Below are 20,286 nucleotides of genomic sequence, written 5' to 3' on the forward strand. Positions count from 1 at the left end.
ATAAGTCCACGAGACCCCGAATAACGTTTTTGGCTGTCTGAAGAGTGTTTTCAGTTTGGGCAACACGCAAGGAAGCCTCATCTTATTCTTGAAAAATAAAGGGATAGAAATTTAACAATTATCTTAAAATCAGATTCATTGAAAGAATAAAAAAAAATCTGACAGAATAATCGCTTATTTAAGAAATATAGGTAGTCGTAGCTCTAAAATTGAAAATTTTACACTGAAGCCATGTGGTCGTATCAGATTGCTTTCGGCCGATAACACACATGGACGATCCGTATCGGTAGCACAAAAAACTGACTGGAACATCCCTACAATATCGTATATACCGATCAAACCCTAACGTCTGCTCTCGGGTACAACCTTTTTTAGGAAAAGGCAAGTTTCAGACAAAAAAATTCAAGCTCACACATCTACTTACTTGCTTTAATGCTTTGACACAAAACAGTTAGGTATCAAAACAGAAATTCTAAATGTTAAAACCACAACAGGCAGCCCATTAAATGACAACAGCATTTGAAAATACAGTCTAATAGCCTCAATTGACTAAGCTTTGACATGATTGTCAAGGTGTTGTTGGTTTTTTTTTCCTTCTCTTGACGACAGTTCAGCCTAAACACATCATGGCATTAGCTGAAAAATTCAGTTTGGGTTGCAAGCACACCACAGACCTAACTGCTTGTAAACAAATATAAAACCTCTGTTTTCATAATATCGGTCACCACATATGTACTGTATTGACATGCAGTCCATAAACTATACTTTCTTGGGTACATTAGTGATGATGGGTTTGGGTCGCGTCTTAAAGATAAGTTTTCTCTTGATGAGTGCGGACACGGAGTAGGAGGTTGAGACATGAAGCTCAGTTTCCATGGCAACCTGGGAGGCATTTTGGTTGTCGGTGCTGTCCATAACGTCCTGTGATTGGGCAGGATGCTTAGTAAGGACGGCAAAGGGTTTTTCCAGTTTGACCTGCTTCCCGTACAATATGTGATGTCCTACAATTAACACAGGCACCCCCTGTTGGAAAGAGAAAGGAATACGGGGGCTGATTAAAAATCAAGACAACGTAGAGAACAAGCAACTCTGATTTAGCGGGGCATTGGCTTTACTTTATAACAATGTAGATATAATAAAGGAAAAAAAAGACAATCACAGGGAACAACAGTGATTCTTATCAGTAGGTCTGGAGCCAAAAGTTCCAAATCGCTTCACCCTGAACTGGTCGCCAGCCAATCGTTTAGAAACGTCCTTAAGATCTATTTTCAAAGGGTTTTTTGAAAAAAAAAGTAAAATAAAAAGGTTTGTTCTTAACTTCTGTAAAATGTGTCACAACTTTGAAACAATAGAAAAATGCAGGCCCCAGGTTGATGTAACTTGAGACCCTTTGCTCTGGCCAAACACATTCACTGAACAATCACACGTATGGACCAGTTAAAATATTTTATTGGGTTTGGAAGTGTTTTCATGAGTTGAGTGGGCACGTAGCAACCACAAAGTGGGCAGGAACTTGAATAATGAGTGAATGATGGCTAATTTAAATCCACTGAGTCATTTTTGAAGGCCTTTGCCTTACAAAGACTATTGCATGCGAACAACAAACTGCATACATATTCAAACTAGGTAACAAATTCCCTTTGACCTATGTTATGCATAAAAAAACTTATAATGAAAATTACTGTATTTTGATTATTGAGTGTGGTTCAGTGTCAGCAAATACGTAAGATAGTTTACCTCTTTGGTATATAGAAGGTCTCCCATTACATTACCTGCCAGACCAGAGTTGTGTCTGGAGATCATCTCTCCCTGCAGCTCGATCAACAACCACTCAGGAGGACTGCTGCCATCAACACTTCCTCTACATAGACAGTCATAAATCAGATTAATACATATTGACAAGTAGTATTAGTATTACATGTACTGCATGAATGGTACCTCAAAAGTCAACAATTCGCTTTTTACCTTATGACTAGTTGAACCATTGTGGACACTGTACTCCTCAATACACTAACGAGGTACACACACAAAAAAAACAATAAACTATGAACGCATTCACATTAAATGCAAGTAACCACACATAGCGAAGCCTCGCCAAAAAGGTCAGACTTTCGATGATGTTGACTGTCATGTTTCCCGCCAGACGCTGGTGGACTGGGTGCCTGATTCATGACGTAGTTCCGGTTAATACCGGCTGTGGGTTGTTCATTTCCGGGTCAGATGTTCTTAACGTGGCTGCCCATGTTTTCCAGCGTGTGTCAAAGTTGTTTGAATCTTTATTTTAACGTGAGAACTCGTTCTCTTGAACGCGTTCTTCCGGCCAACTTTCACGCACTTGTTTTTTTTCCCCACGTGTTAGCTGTTAGAATCGCTAGCACGTAGCGAAAGCACGTGTTAGCCAGGCTCCCCCTACTCGCGTAGGAGCTACCTGAGCGTGGCTTTTTCTTTCGGACAAAATGGGTGAGTTTAAGGTACACCGGGTTCGTTTCTTCGACTACATGCCAAGCGCTATCCGAGCCATGGCGTTCAATAGCCGCACTGAGAGGCTTGCAGTGGCCCGGGCTGATGGGTCTGTGGAGGTCTTTAACTTCACTGACCACTACTTCCAAGAGAAGGTAAGAAGCTCAGTCATTCCTTCCACAGCAGCCTGTCGCAATTCAGCTTCATAAAGTTGCTTTAGAAGCGCCACCCACCCGCCAATTTATCAAAATCGAATCCCCCAAAAGTCCTTAAATATCTACGGATTTTTCTAGCGCTGACAGAATTTTTACATATTAACGTATTAAAGTGGTCAGCTCACTCAACTCTCCCCTTGATGTGCTGTATTCCAATTTAATGAAAAATTGCATTTAACAAACCAAGCATTCGACCACATAAACGACTTAATCAGAATTGTTTTATTAAATTAAAGACATTTGCTTCCCTTTACAAACATCAACTTTCACTTTGGGGGGGTAGAATAACTATTGTCATTGTACAACAAAATTAAGATATCCTGCCATGAAAGGCAGGCAAATGGATCTTAGTAATGTCCCTTTTGGTACTATTTAAAGTGACTTTTAACATTTTATTTTATGCTTTGTTTCTTGTTGACTTTGTACACTGAGTATGGATGTACTTGTTTACTATTAGACACCTTCAATTTCCCTGTCAGGAATCAATAATCTTGCCATCCATCATTTTTGTGCATTTTCTTTGTACTACCAATTTGAATTGTCCTGTATTTGTTTTAATAACGTGATGAAAAATAAAACCTTTCTTGAATATGATTCTCCAATTGACAAAATAATCATTAGTTAATTTAAAAAAAAAAAATCAGAATGTGAAATTGAGATTCATCTATATAAAAAATAAGTGATGGTTTTGGCCCTAATTTTTGTGGCCCTACAGGAAAATCGCCTATGGAAGCTAATGATTGTATTCTTGAGCTGAGAATTACAGTTTTTATTATTATGTTTGGACGTATAAATGTGCAGTGCCCATTTCCACTCTTTTGGTAAGGTGATTCCCGGTCAGGATAACGCTGGCATTGAGGCTCTGTGCTGGGTGGGTCAGCGTCTCTTCAGTGCTGGCTTGCGTGGGGAGATCACAGAATATGACCTTGAGAACTTGCAGCCCATGTACACTGTGGATGCCTATGGTGGACCGATCTGGGCCATTAGCTGCAACAGCAAGGGAACCCTGCTGGCTGTAAGTTAGCACCTAATGCCTCACTTCTCTCTTTTCCTTTCTTTTTGTTCAATCAATATGTCAGCGTTTTAATTTGGATAGATGATGCATATTTTTGTATCAGGTTAGCTGTGAAGATGGGACAGTGAAGATATTTGAAATACTCGAGGGCAAGATTCAGTTTCAAACAAACTTCAACAGGCAGAAAAGTAAGACATTTTTTGAGAAAATCTTAGTTTTTGTGTAATTTTGCCAGCGCGCACACACTGTATGCGTCTTGTGAAGACAACCTACAGCCATTGTGACACGTCTGTTACTGAAATCTTGTAGGTCGTGTCATCAGTCTTTGCTGGCATCCCTCTGGCACGCAGTTGGCCGCAGGCATGATGGACATGATCCTAATATTTGATGTTGAGACTGGTAATTTGATTCAATCTCGACATTCATTTATACCGAACACATGGTACATGGATAAAAATGACCCCCTTTTTTTTTTTTTTTGGTGGCTATGCTTATTTCAGGTCAGAGCTCGCACAGAATGCATATTGATAGAGCTCTGGGAGCATCCAAAACCAAGGAGGTGGTGGTTTGGAGCATAGTCTTCTTATCTAATCACACTGTCATCAGCGGTGATTCTGCTGGAAAGGTCCAGATGTGGGACGGAATTACAGGAACACTCGTCCGCACTCACCAAGTCACCAAGTGTGACGTGCTTTCGCTTTCTGTATCCAAGGCAAGTGGTGCATTAGTTGAAGCAACACTTTTCCAAATGTAGTGTGTCATCGTTTTAGTCCAAATACATGGAACTACATAGATGACGTGCGTTTTAGAGCATTATAAGGGATTGTTTCCAAAATCAGACTTTCCAAAGTGTGCATATGGTGCATGTAAATGAATTGCTTATTTTGCAGGATGAAAACAGCCTTGTAGCAGGAACATCAGAAGGCACTGTTGCCCAATTCCAATTTATTCCTCGCTCCATCGACCACCAAGATAAGGACTGGGTCCGAACCAGCACCTTTAAAAATCATTCACATGACGTGGTGGCACTGGTTCACACCGAGACTTCTGTTGTTACTGGAGGTCAGTTTTAAGTTTTTCTTCTGTGGTTGCCCTGATGTATATTTTATGCTCCACCCCCCTTCCTTTCAATATTTTATCAATTGTGGACCACCCCAAAGAGGTTATTTGAAAGTGCCTGTTAATTGTGCTTGTTTTGCCTTTTTTGGGGGGGGGTGACCATCTTTTCCTCATTCTGACAAAAAATTTAGTGTATTTTCTTCAACTCATAAACTCTAGCTCAAGATGCCATCTGGAATTTAATTTTAATTTATAGAAAATGGAGATGAAGTTTGTGAAGATGTGGGAGGACCACTGTGCGTTGCTGACTTTGTTCCTCTTTCAAACATTCATATAATAAGCCTTGATAGCCATCTGTGAAATGAAACTTGTTATAAAGGCTAAGAAAGCAGCTAAAACATTTTTTTATGGTTTCCCCTTGTCAGGTATAGATACACAGCTGGTAATTCAACCCTTGCTGAACAATGTGGAGAAGAATACACAAGAGTCGTCTCAGCGTAAAATAACTTTCCCTCATGTGAGTACTGTACATTTTGAATTAGGGAATTTATTTCAGTTAGCCACATGAAAATGTATCAGTTTGATAATTGTTTGGACAATCACAACGTACAATACAAAATGTCAATGTAGTTCCCTTTTATGTAGAGGAGTTTGGTGTCTTGTGCCAAGAAGTCTGGACTGCTGCTCTTCCAGTACCCTGATCATCTTGAGGTGTGGAGACTAGGGGAGAGTGAGGGGCATGGTGAGAAGACGATAACATACCCAATTTTGATACCTGTGCTCATTTTGGATCCTCAAATATGAAGTGGTAATGAGTAGCCGTGAGATATACCATATTGGCCCAAATATAAGAGGGTGGTTTTTTTTGCATTGAAATAAGACTGAAAAAGGTGGGGGGGGGGGTCGTCTTACATTCGGGGTCGAGACATTATACCCATTCACAACGCTAAATGGCGCCAGATATCTTTAAAGCGAATGCTGAACTTAACTTCCCAGGCCAAAGCGAACCCCTGTCACAAAGAATAAAAATAAAAAAGCAGTAGCACGAAGAAGAAAGATAAAAAATAGCGGTAAGAAAGAAAAGCGAAGAAAATAAGAGATAACAGAAAATGGAGAAACATTAGGTTTATTTACATTTCAAAAACCACAAGCCAGTCATTTACAAATGTGATTGCACTTTAGTTTACATCATGTTTTATGTTCAAATATTAAGATGGATAGACAGTTTTTGCATGATTAGAATGAGGCAAAATAACATGCTATTTCCCTCGGATATATTATCATTTGTTTCAGATGTACTGTAATTATTTTCTGTATAAAAATTAAATTTGGTGTTCAAAAAGTCTTTTCAAACTTGAGTCTTGAAAAAGAGGGGGTCGTCTTCTAGTCAGGGTCGTCTTATATTCGGGCCAATACGGCAGTCGCGTGTCTAATTGACAGCATCGCTCAAAGCACTTGAATGCCGCCAGTAAAGAATGACAAGCCTTTACTTTTGAAGTATGCCAGCAACTATAAACATGACCTTTAAAACACCACTATGATGTTGACCAGGAAAGCCTGGTGATAGTCTACCTTTGAAGAGGAAACCAGAGAAACTGCTTCATCTGAAGAGGAAGGTATGTCCTGTGAAGTTCACCAAACTTGAGCCTGATACTTTTCTCTAGCGTTGACTGTTGATCTGGACTTGATTCATATACTGGCATTGCATAAATGTACAGGCCATTCTGAGATGCCAAACATTTCAACCGGATTATGAATTCGAAAAGTAATGTTACGTAACTGCACATACAAAGCCACAACTTCCTCTCGTTTAGGACACTTGTCTTTATTGAGTCACTATGATTGCATATGGAGCCCAAATTAACACTGCTGATCAGTCGAGAAACTTCTTGCCAACTGTAGTGACAAGCCGTAATGTGTGCAGGGCGAAGATAATATTCGGTGCAGTGCTCTGTCTCCATGCGGAGAGTGGCTGGCATACTCGACTCTCTCCAGCGTTCGTCTGTACAGGCTACAGGTCCTCAACAACATCAGCATTACAAAGGTGACATGTTAAGTTGGACTTCTAGCAAACGCGTGAAACACTGTTGCACCTCTTGTACATTCTGTGTTTGGTAATATTTATGTCAGACTCATGACATGCAAAGTCAGTTTGACCTGGGTCAAGAATACTCACCTCTTTTGCCTTTTTTTCCTTCCTCACCTTAGGTTTCTAAAATACCCAAGATCCTTCACTCAGCCCAGCAGCTCTGCTTTTCCTCGGATTCCTCCAAACTCTTTGCAACCCGCAGCTTGTCATCAGTTGTTGTGGTCTCCCTCAGCCAGTCACAGTGCAAATACATCCATACCCTTAAACCTCAGCCAGGTGTGCTTGAAACTGACCTTTGTCTGAACTCATCTGACCTGCAATAATCCCTTGATTATGCAGTTGCTTGATTATACTGTACTGTGTGCGCCCCACCCTGAATTCAGCGATGCAATGGATGACAATCAAGTGTATGTTTGTGTTTCAGGTTCCACACAGCCAGTCCACCTCTTGCACGCGAGTGACGATGGCAAATGGCTGGTTACAGCCAATACAGGCTGTGAGATCCACGTCTACAACCTTCAAAAGCTCAAGGTGATTTCAATTTGATTTTGACTGGACACAAGATGTGTGCCTGACCGGACACGGCTTCAACTTGTTCCTATTTGCATGTGCACGTAGCTTCACTGCACGCTGCCGGTGTACAGTTCCTGTCCTACCGCCTTGGCCATCCACCCAACCACTGGAAACCTCATCACAGTGCATGCTGACCAGCAGGTGAACATCTCCGTCACTTTTGTTCATATCTGTTGTACTTGTGCAATACCCAAGATTAATGTTGCAATCATTCGTCTTGTGTGCATCTACGACACGCAGATATTTGAGTTCTCTCTAGTGCAAAAGGAATACACCGATTGGAGTCGCAAGCTGCAGAATCATGGGCTGCACCCTGTGTGGCTGCAGAGGGACACGCCCATCACCCACGTCGCCTTCAACCCCCAAAACTCGGCTCATATTCTTCTGCGCGATGCGTTTATGTTCTGCATCATTGACAAGACCCTGGTGTGTGAACAGACCAAAATCCACCTTGATTGGCTTATGTTGTGGTGCGCAAAATTCAAATTAATGGGGCCTTTTTGTTTTCCACACACAGCCCCTTCCTGACGCAAGGTGGCAGTTCTCCAATCAGATGGCACTCAGGAGTCTTCCCGCGTGTGAGAGGATGAAATACAGCCATTCGTTCAAGATTTGCAAAACCTTTCAGGTATCCTTTATGATGCTGATTGTGCTTAAGGTGATGGATGGATGGATGGATGGATGGATGGATGGATGGATGGATGGATGGGTATGCAAGCAGGGAGGTGTTGAGTTTCTGAGCTTTCAGTTTAATAACTCAAAAGTAGCAATTTTGACTTTCACCCTTTTCTTCCACAGCCTCTTTTGAGTTTGTCTCTGCTGGATGACCAGTCCTTAGTTGTGGTTGAGCGCCCCCTCTCGGACATCCAGTTTCAGCTGCCTGCACCTGTACGACGGAAAAAGTTTGCCACCTAAACAAAAGCACGCAAAAACAGCTTTTCACCGACACAGATGTCAGAAGGTTGTTGCTGGAGCACATCCAAAAAACAGCAGGTTATCACTTTGTAAAACCATTTTGATAAATAAACACAATTATTACCATTATTCTTGTTTGTTGTTCTCTCTATTTTTTGTTTTGTCAACGCTATCACGGGGTACTTAATATGTTAATGCTTTGTTTTTATCATCCTTGCAAGTCACACTTGCTGTGTCCAGTCAAAAGTTTACAAATGACGGGACAGCGCTTATCTCAGTTTGTCTGCGTTGGGTGATGAACATAGTACGCATAAAAAAAGTTTGGGCACCGTTGTAATTTCTCAAGATTTCCAACTATGAATCATGGATTATATCGATCAGCATTTTTTCCTCGATTTTTCTTATTTTCAACATGATCACAAATACATTATGCAGTCCTAAACCCCATCCTTCCCCACCCTCCTCAAACAAACCTCTGTTTTGTACATGATTGTCTCAGCCAACAAAAATAAAAAAATACCTAAACATCTGCGTTAGCATACTACGAAAACTAATACTTATTTTTTGTCTTTTTCTGATAGAAGGTACATATAACTGTGGATGTTGGATACTGAAAATTGTACGCATACACCTACATCCCAGTCTTCGAGAATGTTTTCCAGTTCGGACCACAGGGTTTTAAGACCTCTGAAAGCTTTCGTCATCTTTTTACATTGTTCCACTGCTTCTTGATGCTGTTTCCACCGTCTCACCATCGATTCAAGCACTTTTTAAGCACTTGCAAGTGGAGAGTCATTCGTCGCTGTGCATACAGTGATGATCAAATGAGGTCTGACTCTGGCCTCTTGCAAGAGCATTTTTATTGAGAGAAACGGTGGGGGTGTGAGTGGACAGGATGCGGGTGAAACCCCTGGCCTCTGATCAAATCATAGCAGGGGTTGTTTTTCGATGTTGAGTAAACAGAACAACTTTGATTGCGTCCTCTGCAGCTGGTCAATCAGTTCAAAGGATCTTAGCACTTTGTTCTACTACTTTGTTAAGACAAGACAATCTAGGTTAATTATTACAGGTTACACTCCAACATAATAATAGGATCAAACTAATCTATCAACCCCAACAGCTCTGTTCCCTTCTTTATTAGCCAATTCAATAGCTTTTAACTTGAAAGTTGCGTCATACTTTTTGTGTTGTTTTGGATGTTTTGTTATATGTCTCGTCACCGTGGGATAGTAGGTAACGCAATTTTGGTCTCTTTGTGTGTCTTGGCATGTGAAGTGATTGACAATAAAGCTGACTGACTTTTCCAGTGTCTTCCATCATTGGGCTCTGTTTACGCTAACTTTCCTCATGCACAACATGCCACCACTGATGATGATGATGATGGAACTTTATTCATCCCGCAGCAGGGAAATTTACTTGTCACAGCAGCGCATACGAATGCAAGAATACAAGTGCCAAAATTTCAATAAAGGATAGATAACAGACAAGGACAAAGACAAGTGCCACGAGCAGAGACAAAACACAATTTTATCAGGTGCCATGCATGTTGTAGAGTCTGACAGCAGAGGGAATGAAGGACCTGTGGAATTGTTCCTTCCTACACTGTGGGTGTAAAAGTCTGCTGCTAAAGGAGCTGCTCAGGGACCGCACAATGTCATGGAGGGGGTGAGAGGTGTTGTCCATGATGGATTTCAGCTTAATTAACATCCTCCTCTCACCCACAACCTCAATGGAGTGCAGGGGACAGCCCAGGATAGAGCTCGCTCTCCTGACCAGCTTATTTAGTAGCCCCCTGTCCCGGTCCGTTCTGCCTCCACCCCAGCAGACCACAGCGTAGAGGATGGCTGAGGCCACCACAGAGTCATAGAAGGTCCTGAGGAGAGCCCTGCACACCCCAAAGGACCTCAGTCTCCTCAGCAGGTGGAGGCGACTCTGGCCCTTCTCGTACAGGGCATGGGTGTGATCAGCCCAGTATGTTGTTAAAGCAAACACCCAGGAATTTGTAGTTCTCCACTACCTCAATGTCCAATCCCTGGATGGCCACCGGAGTGAAGTGGGGTGCTGCCTTCCCGGAGCTCACAATCATCTCCTCCGTCTTGCTGGCGTTCAGCTGAAGCTGGTTGAGCTCACACCAGCTGACAAAGTCCTTAATGACCTTCCTGTATTCCAGATCGTTCCCCTCCGAAACATATCCAACAATGGCCGTGTCATCGGAGAACCTCTGGATGTGGCAGTGTGGAGTGTCGTGGGTAAAGTCCAAAGTGTACAGGGCAAAAAGGAAAGGAGAGAGCATCGTACCCTGGGGGACACCTGTGCTGCAGCGCACCAGGTCAGATCACAGCGATGTCTGTCGGTGAGGAAGTCTGTTGTCCATTCAGCCAGGCGCTGGTCCACACCCGCCTTCTCCATCTTCACCCTGAGCAGTGACGGCTGGATGGTGTTAAAAGCGCTGGAGAAATCAAAGAATATGATCCTCCCAGTGTTCCCGATGTCCTCCAGGTGAAGCAGTGTTCTGTGCAGTAAATAAATCACTGCATAGTCCACCCCAACACTGGGCCGGCAAGCAAACTGCAGGGGGTCCAGCTGCGCTCCCACCTGCATTCGCAGGTGACCCAGGCTGATCCTCTCCATAGTCTTCATCAGGTGGGAAGTCAAGGCAATAGGCCTGAAGTGATTAGGCTAGTTGGGGCGTGGCACTTTCTGTACGGGGACCACGCAGGAGGTCTTCCACAGGGCTAGAACTTTGTTCAGGCTCAGGTTGAACAGGTACATGATCACGCCACTCAGCTGGTCCGCACAGTCCCTGAGCAGTCTCGGACAGATGCCGTCTGGGCCTTCCCTGCCTTAATCTTTCGGAGGTGACTCCTCACCTGAAGATCTGTAAAGGAGAGGGGGGTGTTGGAAGACTGGGGTGAAGGAGTGAAGACTGAAGAGTGACGTCAGGGGGGGTAAGGTGGGGTCGGTGAGCTGGCGGGGGGGGGCTGGAGCGTAGAAGGTGGCAGCCTGAGGTGCGAAGCGGGGTGAAGGGGTGGGGGGGAGGCGGAATCAAATCTGTTGAATTGATTGAGTTCATCCGCCCAATCCTTGTCCCCATCGGCTGGTTTCTGATCAACCCCTTTACCATGGCCCGAGATGGGTTGCAGACCCCTCCAGATGTTCCTTGCGTTGTTAAGCCCCATCTGCTTCTCCAGCCTCCTCCCGTAGTTCTCCTTCCCCTTCCTGATGTTCAGCCGGAGTTCCTTCTGGACCCTACGCAGCTCCACCACGTCACCCGAACCAAAGGCTCTCTTCTTCTCATTAAGCAGAGCCTCTATCTTGGAGGAAACCCAGGGTTTGTTGTTGGGAAAACACCAGACCAACTTGGAGGGAACAGTGGTCTCCACACAGAAATTAATGTAGTCCGTAATGCAGTGGGTCACGCCCTCAATGTCACTTCCATGGGGGCTACAGAGAGCTTCCCAGTCTGTATTCTCAAAGCAGTCTCTAAGCTTGGCAGTAGATTCCTCAGACCACAACATCACAGTTCTCCTTTCAGGTGGACTCTGTTTTACCACCGGGGTGTAGTCTGCGACCAGATGGACGAGGTTGTGATCCGAGCGACCAAGTGTCTTCCTCGACGCATATATTCCACCTCTCTCACTCTTACCTTTTCTGCTCGAGCTCCCCCCTATGGCCATTAGAAAAAATGCATGTAAGGTCGCGTAAGGTTTTTAATGTTTAATTACCATTTGTAAGAGAATATACACAAAGATGATTGTCAGATGATTATTTAGGGACGCATAACTTTTATCAACATAGGACAACAGCGGTCCACAGCCTTTTTATGAGTGGGTAAGTGTATTAGTCATGAGAAAAGTCACAGAAAAAACCTCAAAAAGCCACCCCAGACTATAAACTGCAGGGTTCAAAATTTGAGAAAATAGTAGAGGCTTATAGTCCAAAATTTACGGTACTTGACTTTAAATTCATCGTAGTGGATTCAGCTGATTCTGTCATTGGGTTAGAAAGAAGATGAAAAATATTAGGCCACTAAATCAGATGACCTTTCATTAAGATATTGCATAGCTCATATTTGTATCGTATTCTTTCCATATTCCTTTGCATTCAGGACGAATAACACAATGGAACAAATGAGCAACACAAATGTCAGCCTAAGAAAGAAACCCAGCAAAAGGCTGCAAACCGTGAGAAAGTAATGTCATCTCTATTTTGGTTGAATGAAGCTAACCAGACAAGTCCAGTCGACTGGTCCCATTGGGACAATACAAACACGATATCAATAGATACATCAATTCACTGGCTTTCAATGTCAGATCTTCTTCATTCACTCTCAAATCATCTAAACCTTGCAGAATAGATCAAACGAGTCCTGAATACTGGCTGTTAAAAACACCAGAGCATCTTCATAAAAGAAACTTTTTTTAAAATCCAGTCGACTGATCCCATTGGGACAATAGAAACACAATATCAACATAGATACATCAATTCATTGGCTTCCAATGTCAGATCTTCTTCGTTCATTCTCAAAACATCTAAATCTTGCAGAATAGATCAAATGAGTTGCGAATACCGTATGTTAAAATACCAGAAGATCTTCATTCAAAAAACGTTTTTTTTTTTAAATACCCCTTATGACACAAAATGCAGCACATGACAATAAATAAATAGTGTAGAATAAATAAAAGTTGGTTCAACTTTGAAACCCTGAAGTCTTGACCGAATTACAGCAAAAACAGAAAAGGTTAACTCTAACTGTTCTGGAATGGGACGCCACCATCACAAAGTCCACATTCCAGCCAGAGGTCATAGTTGACCTGAAATGAGACTACACAAGACGAGGTCTAGCACAGGTGCAGCCCACCGTCACAACCACGGAGACAGGCTTCAAGTAGTACGTTTTCTCGTCAGCGCAGCGCTCCCGCTTCAGAAACACTCGGGTCTGGTTGACGGGAGCCGAGTTGTAGTCGTGGGTCAACTCGGCTCTCCCTTTACTGTTGATCACGATGCACCCGGAGCACAGACACTGAGCTTCAACGTAGGTGGACGGGTAGTGGTCCTTCATGGGTCTCCATCTGCAGATAAACAACAGCGCAGGTTGAGCAATGAGGATGACGTGATGATGCCATGCAACAGAAACAGGTTGATGTGAAGTCTCGTCGGGCGTTTTTAGATGACAAATTAGCGACATACCATGGAAACTATCCATCCATCCATCCATCCATCCATCCATCCATTTTCTGTACCGCTTTGTGCCCAAGTGCTCAATTAAAAAAGGTACTCTTGTGGACAGCACAGCATCATGCACAAAGTGAAAGATTTCATGATTACAATAGTTTTCATTATTTTGGAGATTATACCTCATAACAATTCAGTAAGAATTGGCATTAACAGCATTTTGCTGTGTTTAATAATAAAACTGAAGTACTACACCGTACATTCACCTGTATTAAGGCAACTGTTATGATCTGGACATGGATTGTTTTTTTTTTAGAAACATAAGACATGCAGTTATGATAGCAGATGCAGGTAAGAACAAGAATCCATAAAACAAATATAACAGTAACAAAAATGAATTTGGTTTTCTCTCTATCGCATTGTTAAACAATGATGAATTGATCGGAGCAAAATTAAAAGAATTTCAATTAAGGTCACAAACCTGTTTAAGTAAATAAATGAATAAATAAAAAAAATCAGAAAATGTATATGATGTGTTCGCCTCGTGTGTTGTTTCATGAGAGTAAATACACATTTATTTTATTTAAAGTTCTTGTGTGGCAAAATCTGCCTTAATTTGTTATTTTCTCAAGAGTAAATGTATTATTGTTTCAGTTAGACTGATATTGTCTGTATACCTGAATTTGCACACTCCCTGTTTAACCTTTTGTCTAATTGACGTTCATCCTTCAATCAAAAAAAAAATCACAAGTGACTTCTTGTCTAATTTTCCCACAATTACTCTTACTGAAGCAATATTTGGGGGACTACTTTTTATAATGACAGATCTCTTACTTGATGCTATTCTGGTCACCTCTGGATATAAATAGATCTGGTTTATAAATAGAACAAACCACCTCTGGTTATAAATAGGTCTGGGTTATAAATAGAACAAACAAAAGTATTGTGCAAGTCATGATGCAATTTATACAATGATGCAATGCTTGCCAGTTCCGCCCACTTCGCTGTATAAATGACAAACTACTACTTCCCGAAGTCACCAGATATAGGCTCCCGCACGCCGGCGACCCTTGTGAGGAAAAACGATCAGAAAATGGATAGATGGATAAAAATACAAAAATAGAGTTTAATCTGACATCCACACTTATATTTTTGAACGTCAAAATATATAGATAGGGGAATATGCTAGTGAATGAATGGGCTTCCAAGATGGGTGCGTTCAATTTCGTCACAGGATTATTTCCCACCTGCTGATTTCGCCACAGGATCATTTCCCACTTGTTGGTTAACTGATTACTTTCGCTTGGGACAAAGGAAACGTAAAGTGCGAGATGGTGAAAGTCTGGAAATCCCGTCATGACAAAAAACGACACCCCTGTCAAACTCGGCTGGTTTCAGCGGTCACGTGATCATGCGTCATCATAGCGCGAGAGCGCGTGAGAGCCTCAATAGTTGGCAACAGACAGTTTACACTTAAGTCACAGCAGCGTGACGTAATTTGTTGTCCTCATCGGAGTCGAATATTTTTTTATGTGAAAGTGAAAGGTGATGGACATGATCTAATACATAGCAGTAATCAAAATAAACATTCAGATTTGAGGTGAAATTTCAGGAGGTAACCTGATGAATTTAATTAGACCTAAACTTCTAAATCCATGCCTAACTGTTAATGCTGTATTATACTTTGAACAGCAAAACCTAGTGTATCAATTCCAGTCTCTCTATTAACCTGCTATTGATTACACTGTGCAACAAACACTCTGAATGGCCATTTCCCTCTAATATTATTTCTGTTTGAAGCCTTGCAATGGCAAGGTACCATTTTTGACTGTTGTCTCTGTGTCATCATGTCAAAATTTAAACAGCATGATAAAGAAAACTGGTTCAATACCCTTTTTAATTGAGCCAGTAAAGACATTTATTAAATTGGCCAAAGTACTGAAACATTATAAAGTTGGAAAAGGTCAAATTAAGCTGACCTGTAACTGTCAATGTTATTGTGCATTTTGGGGTGAGGGCCAGGCAAACGTGTTAGCTAAAATGTTTTTTGATTTTGAGATCAGCACAGCTTTTAAGTTGAAGATAAAGATTCGAGGATGAATCTCTCGCATGATAAACACTGCATATGCAATCATTCAACTCAAGCCATGCGGCGACACAGCGATGCTTTTATAATTAGTTTGCCATCAAAAGCCATTTCATAGTCTTGTTTTTTTTTTATATATATTTTGAGGTATGACAAAAGCAAACATTATTTGTGTATTTGTGTTCAGTTTGAGGTGTTTTAATGAAAAGAGAGTACTCTTTTCTATTTCTAGATATGCCATGGTTGCCACCTAAGTGGAGCACCAAATACAATACAGTCAAAATGCACTAAAATGGCTGACGAACAGGAAATTTGGATTTACAGTAGTTATTGTTTATTTCACTATGACTTTAATTTTTAAATTCAGTTAGTTTGATCTTTTTTAGAATAGGTTTGTGAGATTATTTTTTTCAAAAATGCTTCATTTTGGTTTCCTTTTATTTGAGTATTTTTTTTTTTTGTAAATAGGTAGATATTTGTGGAGATCAAGATCATTAAAAGTATCGTGTGATAAAGTAAACAATTCTCAAACGACTGTTTGACCTTCCCTTTGAACAAAATTTCAAATGATCGACAAAAACAAAAATGATAATTATTTTTGCTACAATTAGTTTTAGTCCGTTTTATAAACATATCATTTCGTTTCAGTTTGTTTGGCTTTTTATTCATTTTTATTTCGTTTTGTCAACAAAATTTTTTTTTCAATGTCAATTTTTCCGTACTTTTTGTGAACTACAATAAAACCTTGTCAGTCACTGAGTTAGGTGTAAATAATATCACAAGATCACTTTCGATAAAGTAATTTCAGATATTAAAACATTTATCCGAGTAATAATGGCTATACGAATGTAAAGTAATTTTCTATTAAGATAGCTGAGCATTTGGGGTGACTCAAGTGTCATCTCATTTGATTTATGTCACCATTATTTATCTAGTTGTCATTTGCTGGCTACCACATTTGGATGACGATGATAAAGATGAAAAGGATGCTTACACGTATCTCCAGGGAGACAGTGACCTCTTCTCCAGCTCCCAATGCGTGTAGAGGTCCAGGGGGCACTCAGCGGGGGAGTCGTGGGCCGATACCACCTCAGGCTCCTGCGGCTGCGGGTAGTGGCTCGCCAGTTTCCTGAGGGCCACCTTGCTCAGCTCCCCCTCCTCGTAGCAACGGTTCAGGTTGGACGACCACGCGAGTCCCACCAGGAGAGCCACCACGGCAATTATCTGTGTCGGAGGCAAAACTGGTTGGTGCCGCGGATGGGATGAGGAACAGTTGATTGTGACGTTCCCACTCACCTGAGTCTCCATCCTCTCCTGGCTCTCTTTGCTTGTCTGGCGTGTCTGTTGCTGGTGGACATATTTATTATTTATGAGTCAGCGGAAGCCACGGTGGCATGAGGAAATGGAAAGCAGGTGTAATTGGTGAAGAGTTTGGATAACTTCCAACTTCCACGCATTTACACGCTCACGGTGTTTTGATTTGCGCGAGACGTCACGTGGTCTCTTCCCACCCCACAAACTGTTAAACACAACAAAGGTGATGCCGAGTGACGCATGGGGCGAGATTTCGTCATGTCGGCTATCGTTTATTATTTGCCAAAGTATTGTTTAACTACTTGGGTAAGAATCCCTGTGCATCAAGGATTGTTTAACCACGTTTTATTAATAATTTCCTCGCTGTAATGAATGTAGCCAATAATGATGGAAACGTTTTCCGTGCAGGTAAAGAAAGGGAGCGATTAAGATCAGTATAAGCACAAGCAAATGTCACAGATATGAGTAATTCTAACGTATTTTTTTCCCCCGCGTGAATTTGCCAATTGACAACCAGAAACCTGGTTTTAAGATAGACCAGTCCAATTCATAACTACAAATGAATTTGATCGTAGTTGGCACTCTTATTTTCAGAAATTGCCGACAGTGCAGTCAGTACGCTTCCAAGTCGCTGTCAAGTCAATATTTATGTCTTTCGTCATATATAACACGTTTGATTAACAAACCTGCCAAATTTGAATTGTCACGACATAATGACTCTGTAGGTGCGGGACGTCACTTGTTTACCTGTCAATCAAACACCTGCTCTACAGCATAGAGAAGAGAAACTGCCTCCACCGTTTCAAGCTTGTGTTATGCTTTGAATCATGATCCGGACCTTTACTTCTCTTTTTGTCAGTTTAGTTTAATAGATGTTAAATGTTATTTATTTTGCTTTTGTTTATACTTAACAAATGTCTCATGTATGTTTTCTCTAGAAAGACGTTTTGGAGAAAACTTGGCTTGAAGAACTTTGGTTTGGAGAACTTTGGTTCTTAGATGATGAGCCGATGCCAGATTTTCCCATGAATGTATGAAAACTTGTCCCACCACAACTTTTGTTGCTATTCATACAAGCACATTCATGCCTACTCACCGTGTTTCTCTACATATTGAATATAGGCAGTTACCTCAAAACCCCTGATGTCAACTAAAATGACACAGTTAATCCAAAGAAGTTAGAAATTCCTGAGTATTTTCGCCCACGCCTTCCACCTCTTAGACAAATCTTTACAGAGAGGCCAAAAAGGAAATACAGCTTCTCACTCAACACTTCCAGTTCCCTATTCAGACTCTGTAAACAACTTTCGGTGAATCACAGGTCATACAACTGTGAAACTGACAATATGACAATTTATACCTGGACAACCACAGTGTAACAAAGTGTTGTATGCAAGACTGAACAGAAAAAAAACAGAAGAGTACACTGGAATGCTGAAATTATAATACGTCATAAGTAATAATGGAGGTTTAATTATTGAGTCAGGCAATGGAAATCCTTGGTTGAAATCAGGGTGGGATGAGATAAGCAGAATTGTTTCAACCCATTTCCCATTTTGGCACGTCAGGTGATGTTGCTGCATGAAATGAAATTGTAATGAATGGTGACAATGTACAACAAACAAACAAACTTTGTTCATACAAACATAGCCATTGATGGAGTAGCGGTTTCTTGGGCTCACAACTGTACATTCACTTCCCACTTTGTGATATGTGAGTGAATCGGTATCTGGTGTCGATATTAAACGGGTCAACATCAGTCTGGAAAAGGGTGTGGGGCCTCAGCTGTGGTAGACGTCGTACATCGTCTCTGTCCCAAAGAAACTACGAAAAGCGGAGCAGAATGACTTCAGACCAGTCGCCCTGACTTCACACGTGATGAAGCGCTCTGGAGTGATTGCTGCTTCACCACCTCAGGCCTCAGGTTCAGCATGCTCTTGACCCTCTACAATTCGCATATCAGGAGAAGGTGGGGATAGAGACTGCTAATGCCTACATGTTCTCTCTCACTCTCTCTCTCATGTTGGTGATGGGTGTGAACTCACATCTGAGGGCAAGGATCATGGACTACTTTACGGGCAGACCTCACTATGTGCACATGGGAGGCTGTAAGTCAGGCACGGTGAATAGCTGCGTGGGAGGTTCGCAGGGAGCGCTGCTCTCTCCCTTCCAGCACAACTCTTGAATTTTGAAATTTGCAGACGACACTAATTGTTGGCTGTATTGGAGATGGACGGGAGGAGGAGTACAGGAGCCTGGTCCGGCGCTTCGTCGGTTGGTGTGGCTCCAACCAATTGCACCTAAACTCCCGCCAAGTTCAGGGAAATGGTGGTGGACTTCAGGAGGCCCAGGCCACATCCTGAGCCAGTGACCATCAATGAAGACCTGTAAATAACTCGGGAGTGTGGCTGGACGACAAACTCGACTGGTCTGTGCATGTGGACGCTTTGTGAGAAAAAAGGACAATGCCGGCTGCCCTTCCTCAGGGGGTTGGTATCCTTCAACATCTGCAGTTTGATGCTGCAGATGTTTTACCAATCTGTTGTGGTGAGTGCCCTCTTTGCGAAGGCAACGTTCAGAAGAGGTATGCCTCCTCTCAAACTAGTGAGGAAGAAAGGTTTTGTTGTGGGCATGGATCTACCTAATCTGGCATCTGTGGCAGAACATCTGGTGTTGGCCAGGCTGCTGTCCATCAAGGACAATCCCGTCCCGTACAGCACCGTCACTGGGCGAAGGGGTAGCTTCAGTGACACCATCTTGCTCCACGGAAAGGCTGACGGGTTCATTTCTCCCCCATGCCGAGAGACTTTAAACTAGTCGCAGGGGTTAGTGGTGCGTTCACGGTCCTGATCTTGGGTTGGCAAATGAATATTGTTTGTTGTTTATTTATATATTGACTCTATCTCTCTCACTAGCTCAGGTTGTAATGACTGATCTTTTGAAGAAGTAGGTGTGGTCAAGATGATGGCATGTTGGAGCTATTTCAGACACGTCAGGCTGCTGAGGGTGGAGCTAATGTGGCTAGAGCAGTCATTTGCTTGGAACGAAGTCATCTTTCAATCACCTCATCTTCGGCTCATTTGACGTGAAGGGAGCTGTTTCAAGTCATCGTACAGATATGTGATGTGGATGACAAGTAGGTTCAAATCAAGAACTGAGAAGTGGAAACCATTGTCCACATTACTTCAGTGGACAAAAACATCAAGGTGGCGTGCAGTAATGATATCAAAGACAATTTAGGCAAGTTTTGGACTGCATGTCCATGTTGGGCTTTCCAGAAAAGCCACACATTAACTACTAGTAGCCACTCTTTGCTGTCCTATCTAGCCTATGTACATGAAACTGATGATGCCTTGCCTGATGAGGCAAAATGTCATCTGAGATA

The 20,286-nt window shown here is 42.1% G+C and overlaps 3 protein-coding genes across 4 annotated transcripts; 1 reads left to right on the forward strand and 2 right to left on the reverse strand.

Moving 5' to 3' along the window:
- Positions 1–422: 422 nt before the first annotated feature.
- On the reverse strand, positions 423–2,182 carry chtf8 (CTF8, chromosome transmission fidelity factor 8 homolog (S. cerevisiae)). Its single transcript, XM_085914117.1, has 3 exons — positions 1,966–2,182; positions 1,738–1,861; positions 423–1,023 (listed from the first exon to the last, which is right to left on the reverse strand). Exons 1-3 carry the CDS (start codon positions 1,983–1,985, stop codon positions 760–762), a joined length of 408 nt encoding a protein of 135 aa, XP_085770243.1. The 5' UTR covers positions 1,986–2,182; the 3' UTR covers positions 423–759.
- utp4 (UTP4 small subunit processome component) lies at positions 2,145–8,455 on the forward strand. The gene is made up of 16 exons (XM_085914113.1): positions 2,145–2,615; positions 3,502–3,690; positions 3,794–3,878; positions 4,000–4,089; positions 4,191–4,402; positions 4,581–4,752; positions 5,175–5,266; positions 5,395–5,491; positions 6,301–6,365; positions 6,674–6,793; positions 6,958–7,114; positions 7,263–7,369; positions 7,457–7,552; positions 7,652–7,837; positions 7,929–8,039; positions 8,210–8,455. The coding sequence occupies exons 1-16, from the start codon at positions 2,457–2,459 to the stop codon at positions 8,324–8,326; spliced, it is 2,055 nt and encodes a 684-aa protein (XP_085770239.1). The 5' UTR covers positions 2,145–2,456; the 3' UTR covers positions 8,327–8,455.
- Positions 8,456–12,065: 3,610 nt separating this feature from the next.
- Positions 12,066–17,694, reverse strand: il17c (interleukin 17c). 2 transcript variants are annotated; one of them, XM_085914755.1, is made up of 4 exons: positions 17,649–17,694; positions 16,884–16,934; positions 16,582–16,811; positions 12,066–13,398 (listed from the first exon to the last, which is right to left on the reverse strand). In XM_085914755.1, exons 2-4 carry the CDS (start codon positions 16,893–16,895, stop codon positions 13,152–13,154), a joined length of 489 nt encoding a protein of 162 aa, XP_085770881.1. In that variant the 5' UTR covers positions 16,896–16,934; positions 17,649–17,694; the 3' UTR covers positions 12,066–13,151. The 2 variants fall into 2 exon arrangements, with proteins under 2 accessions (XP_085770881.1, XP_085770880.1); XM_085914754.1 differs by lacking the exon at positions 17,649–17,694 and having other exon boundaries at positions 16,884–17,045.
- Between the last annotated feature and the right edge of the window lie 2,592 nt (positions 17,695–20,286).

This window comes from Syngnathus leptorhynchus, chromosome 6 (genome assembly GCF_054491065.1).
Source record: "Syngnathus leptorhynchus isolate UIUO chromosome 6, UIUO_Slep, whole genome shotgun sequence".
In the NCBI taxonomy this organism is placed as follows: domain Eukaryota; kingdom Metazoa; phylum Chordata; class Actinopteri; order Syngnathiformes; family Syngnathidae; genus Syngnathus; species Syngnathus leptorhynchus.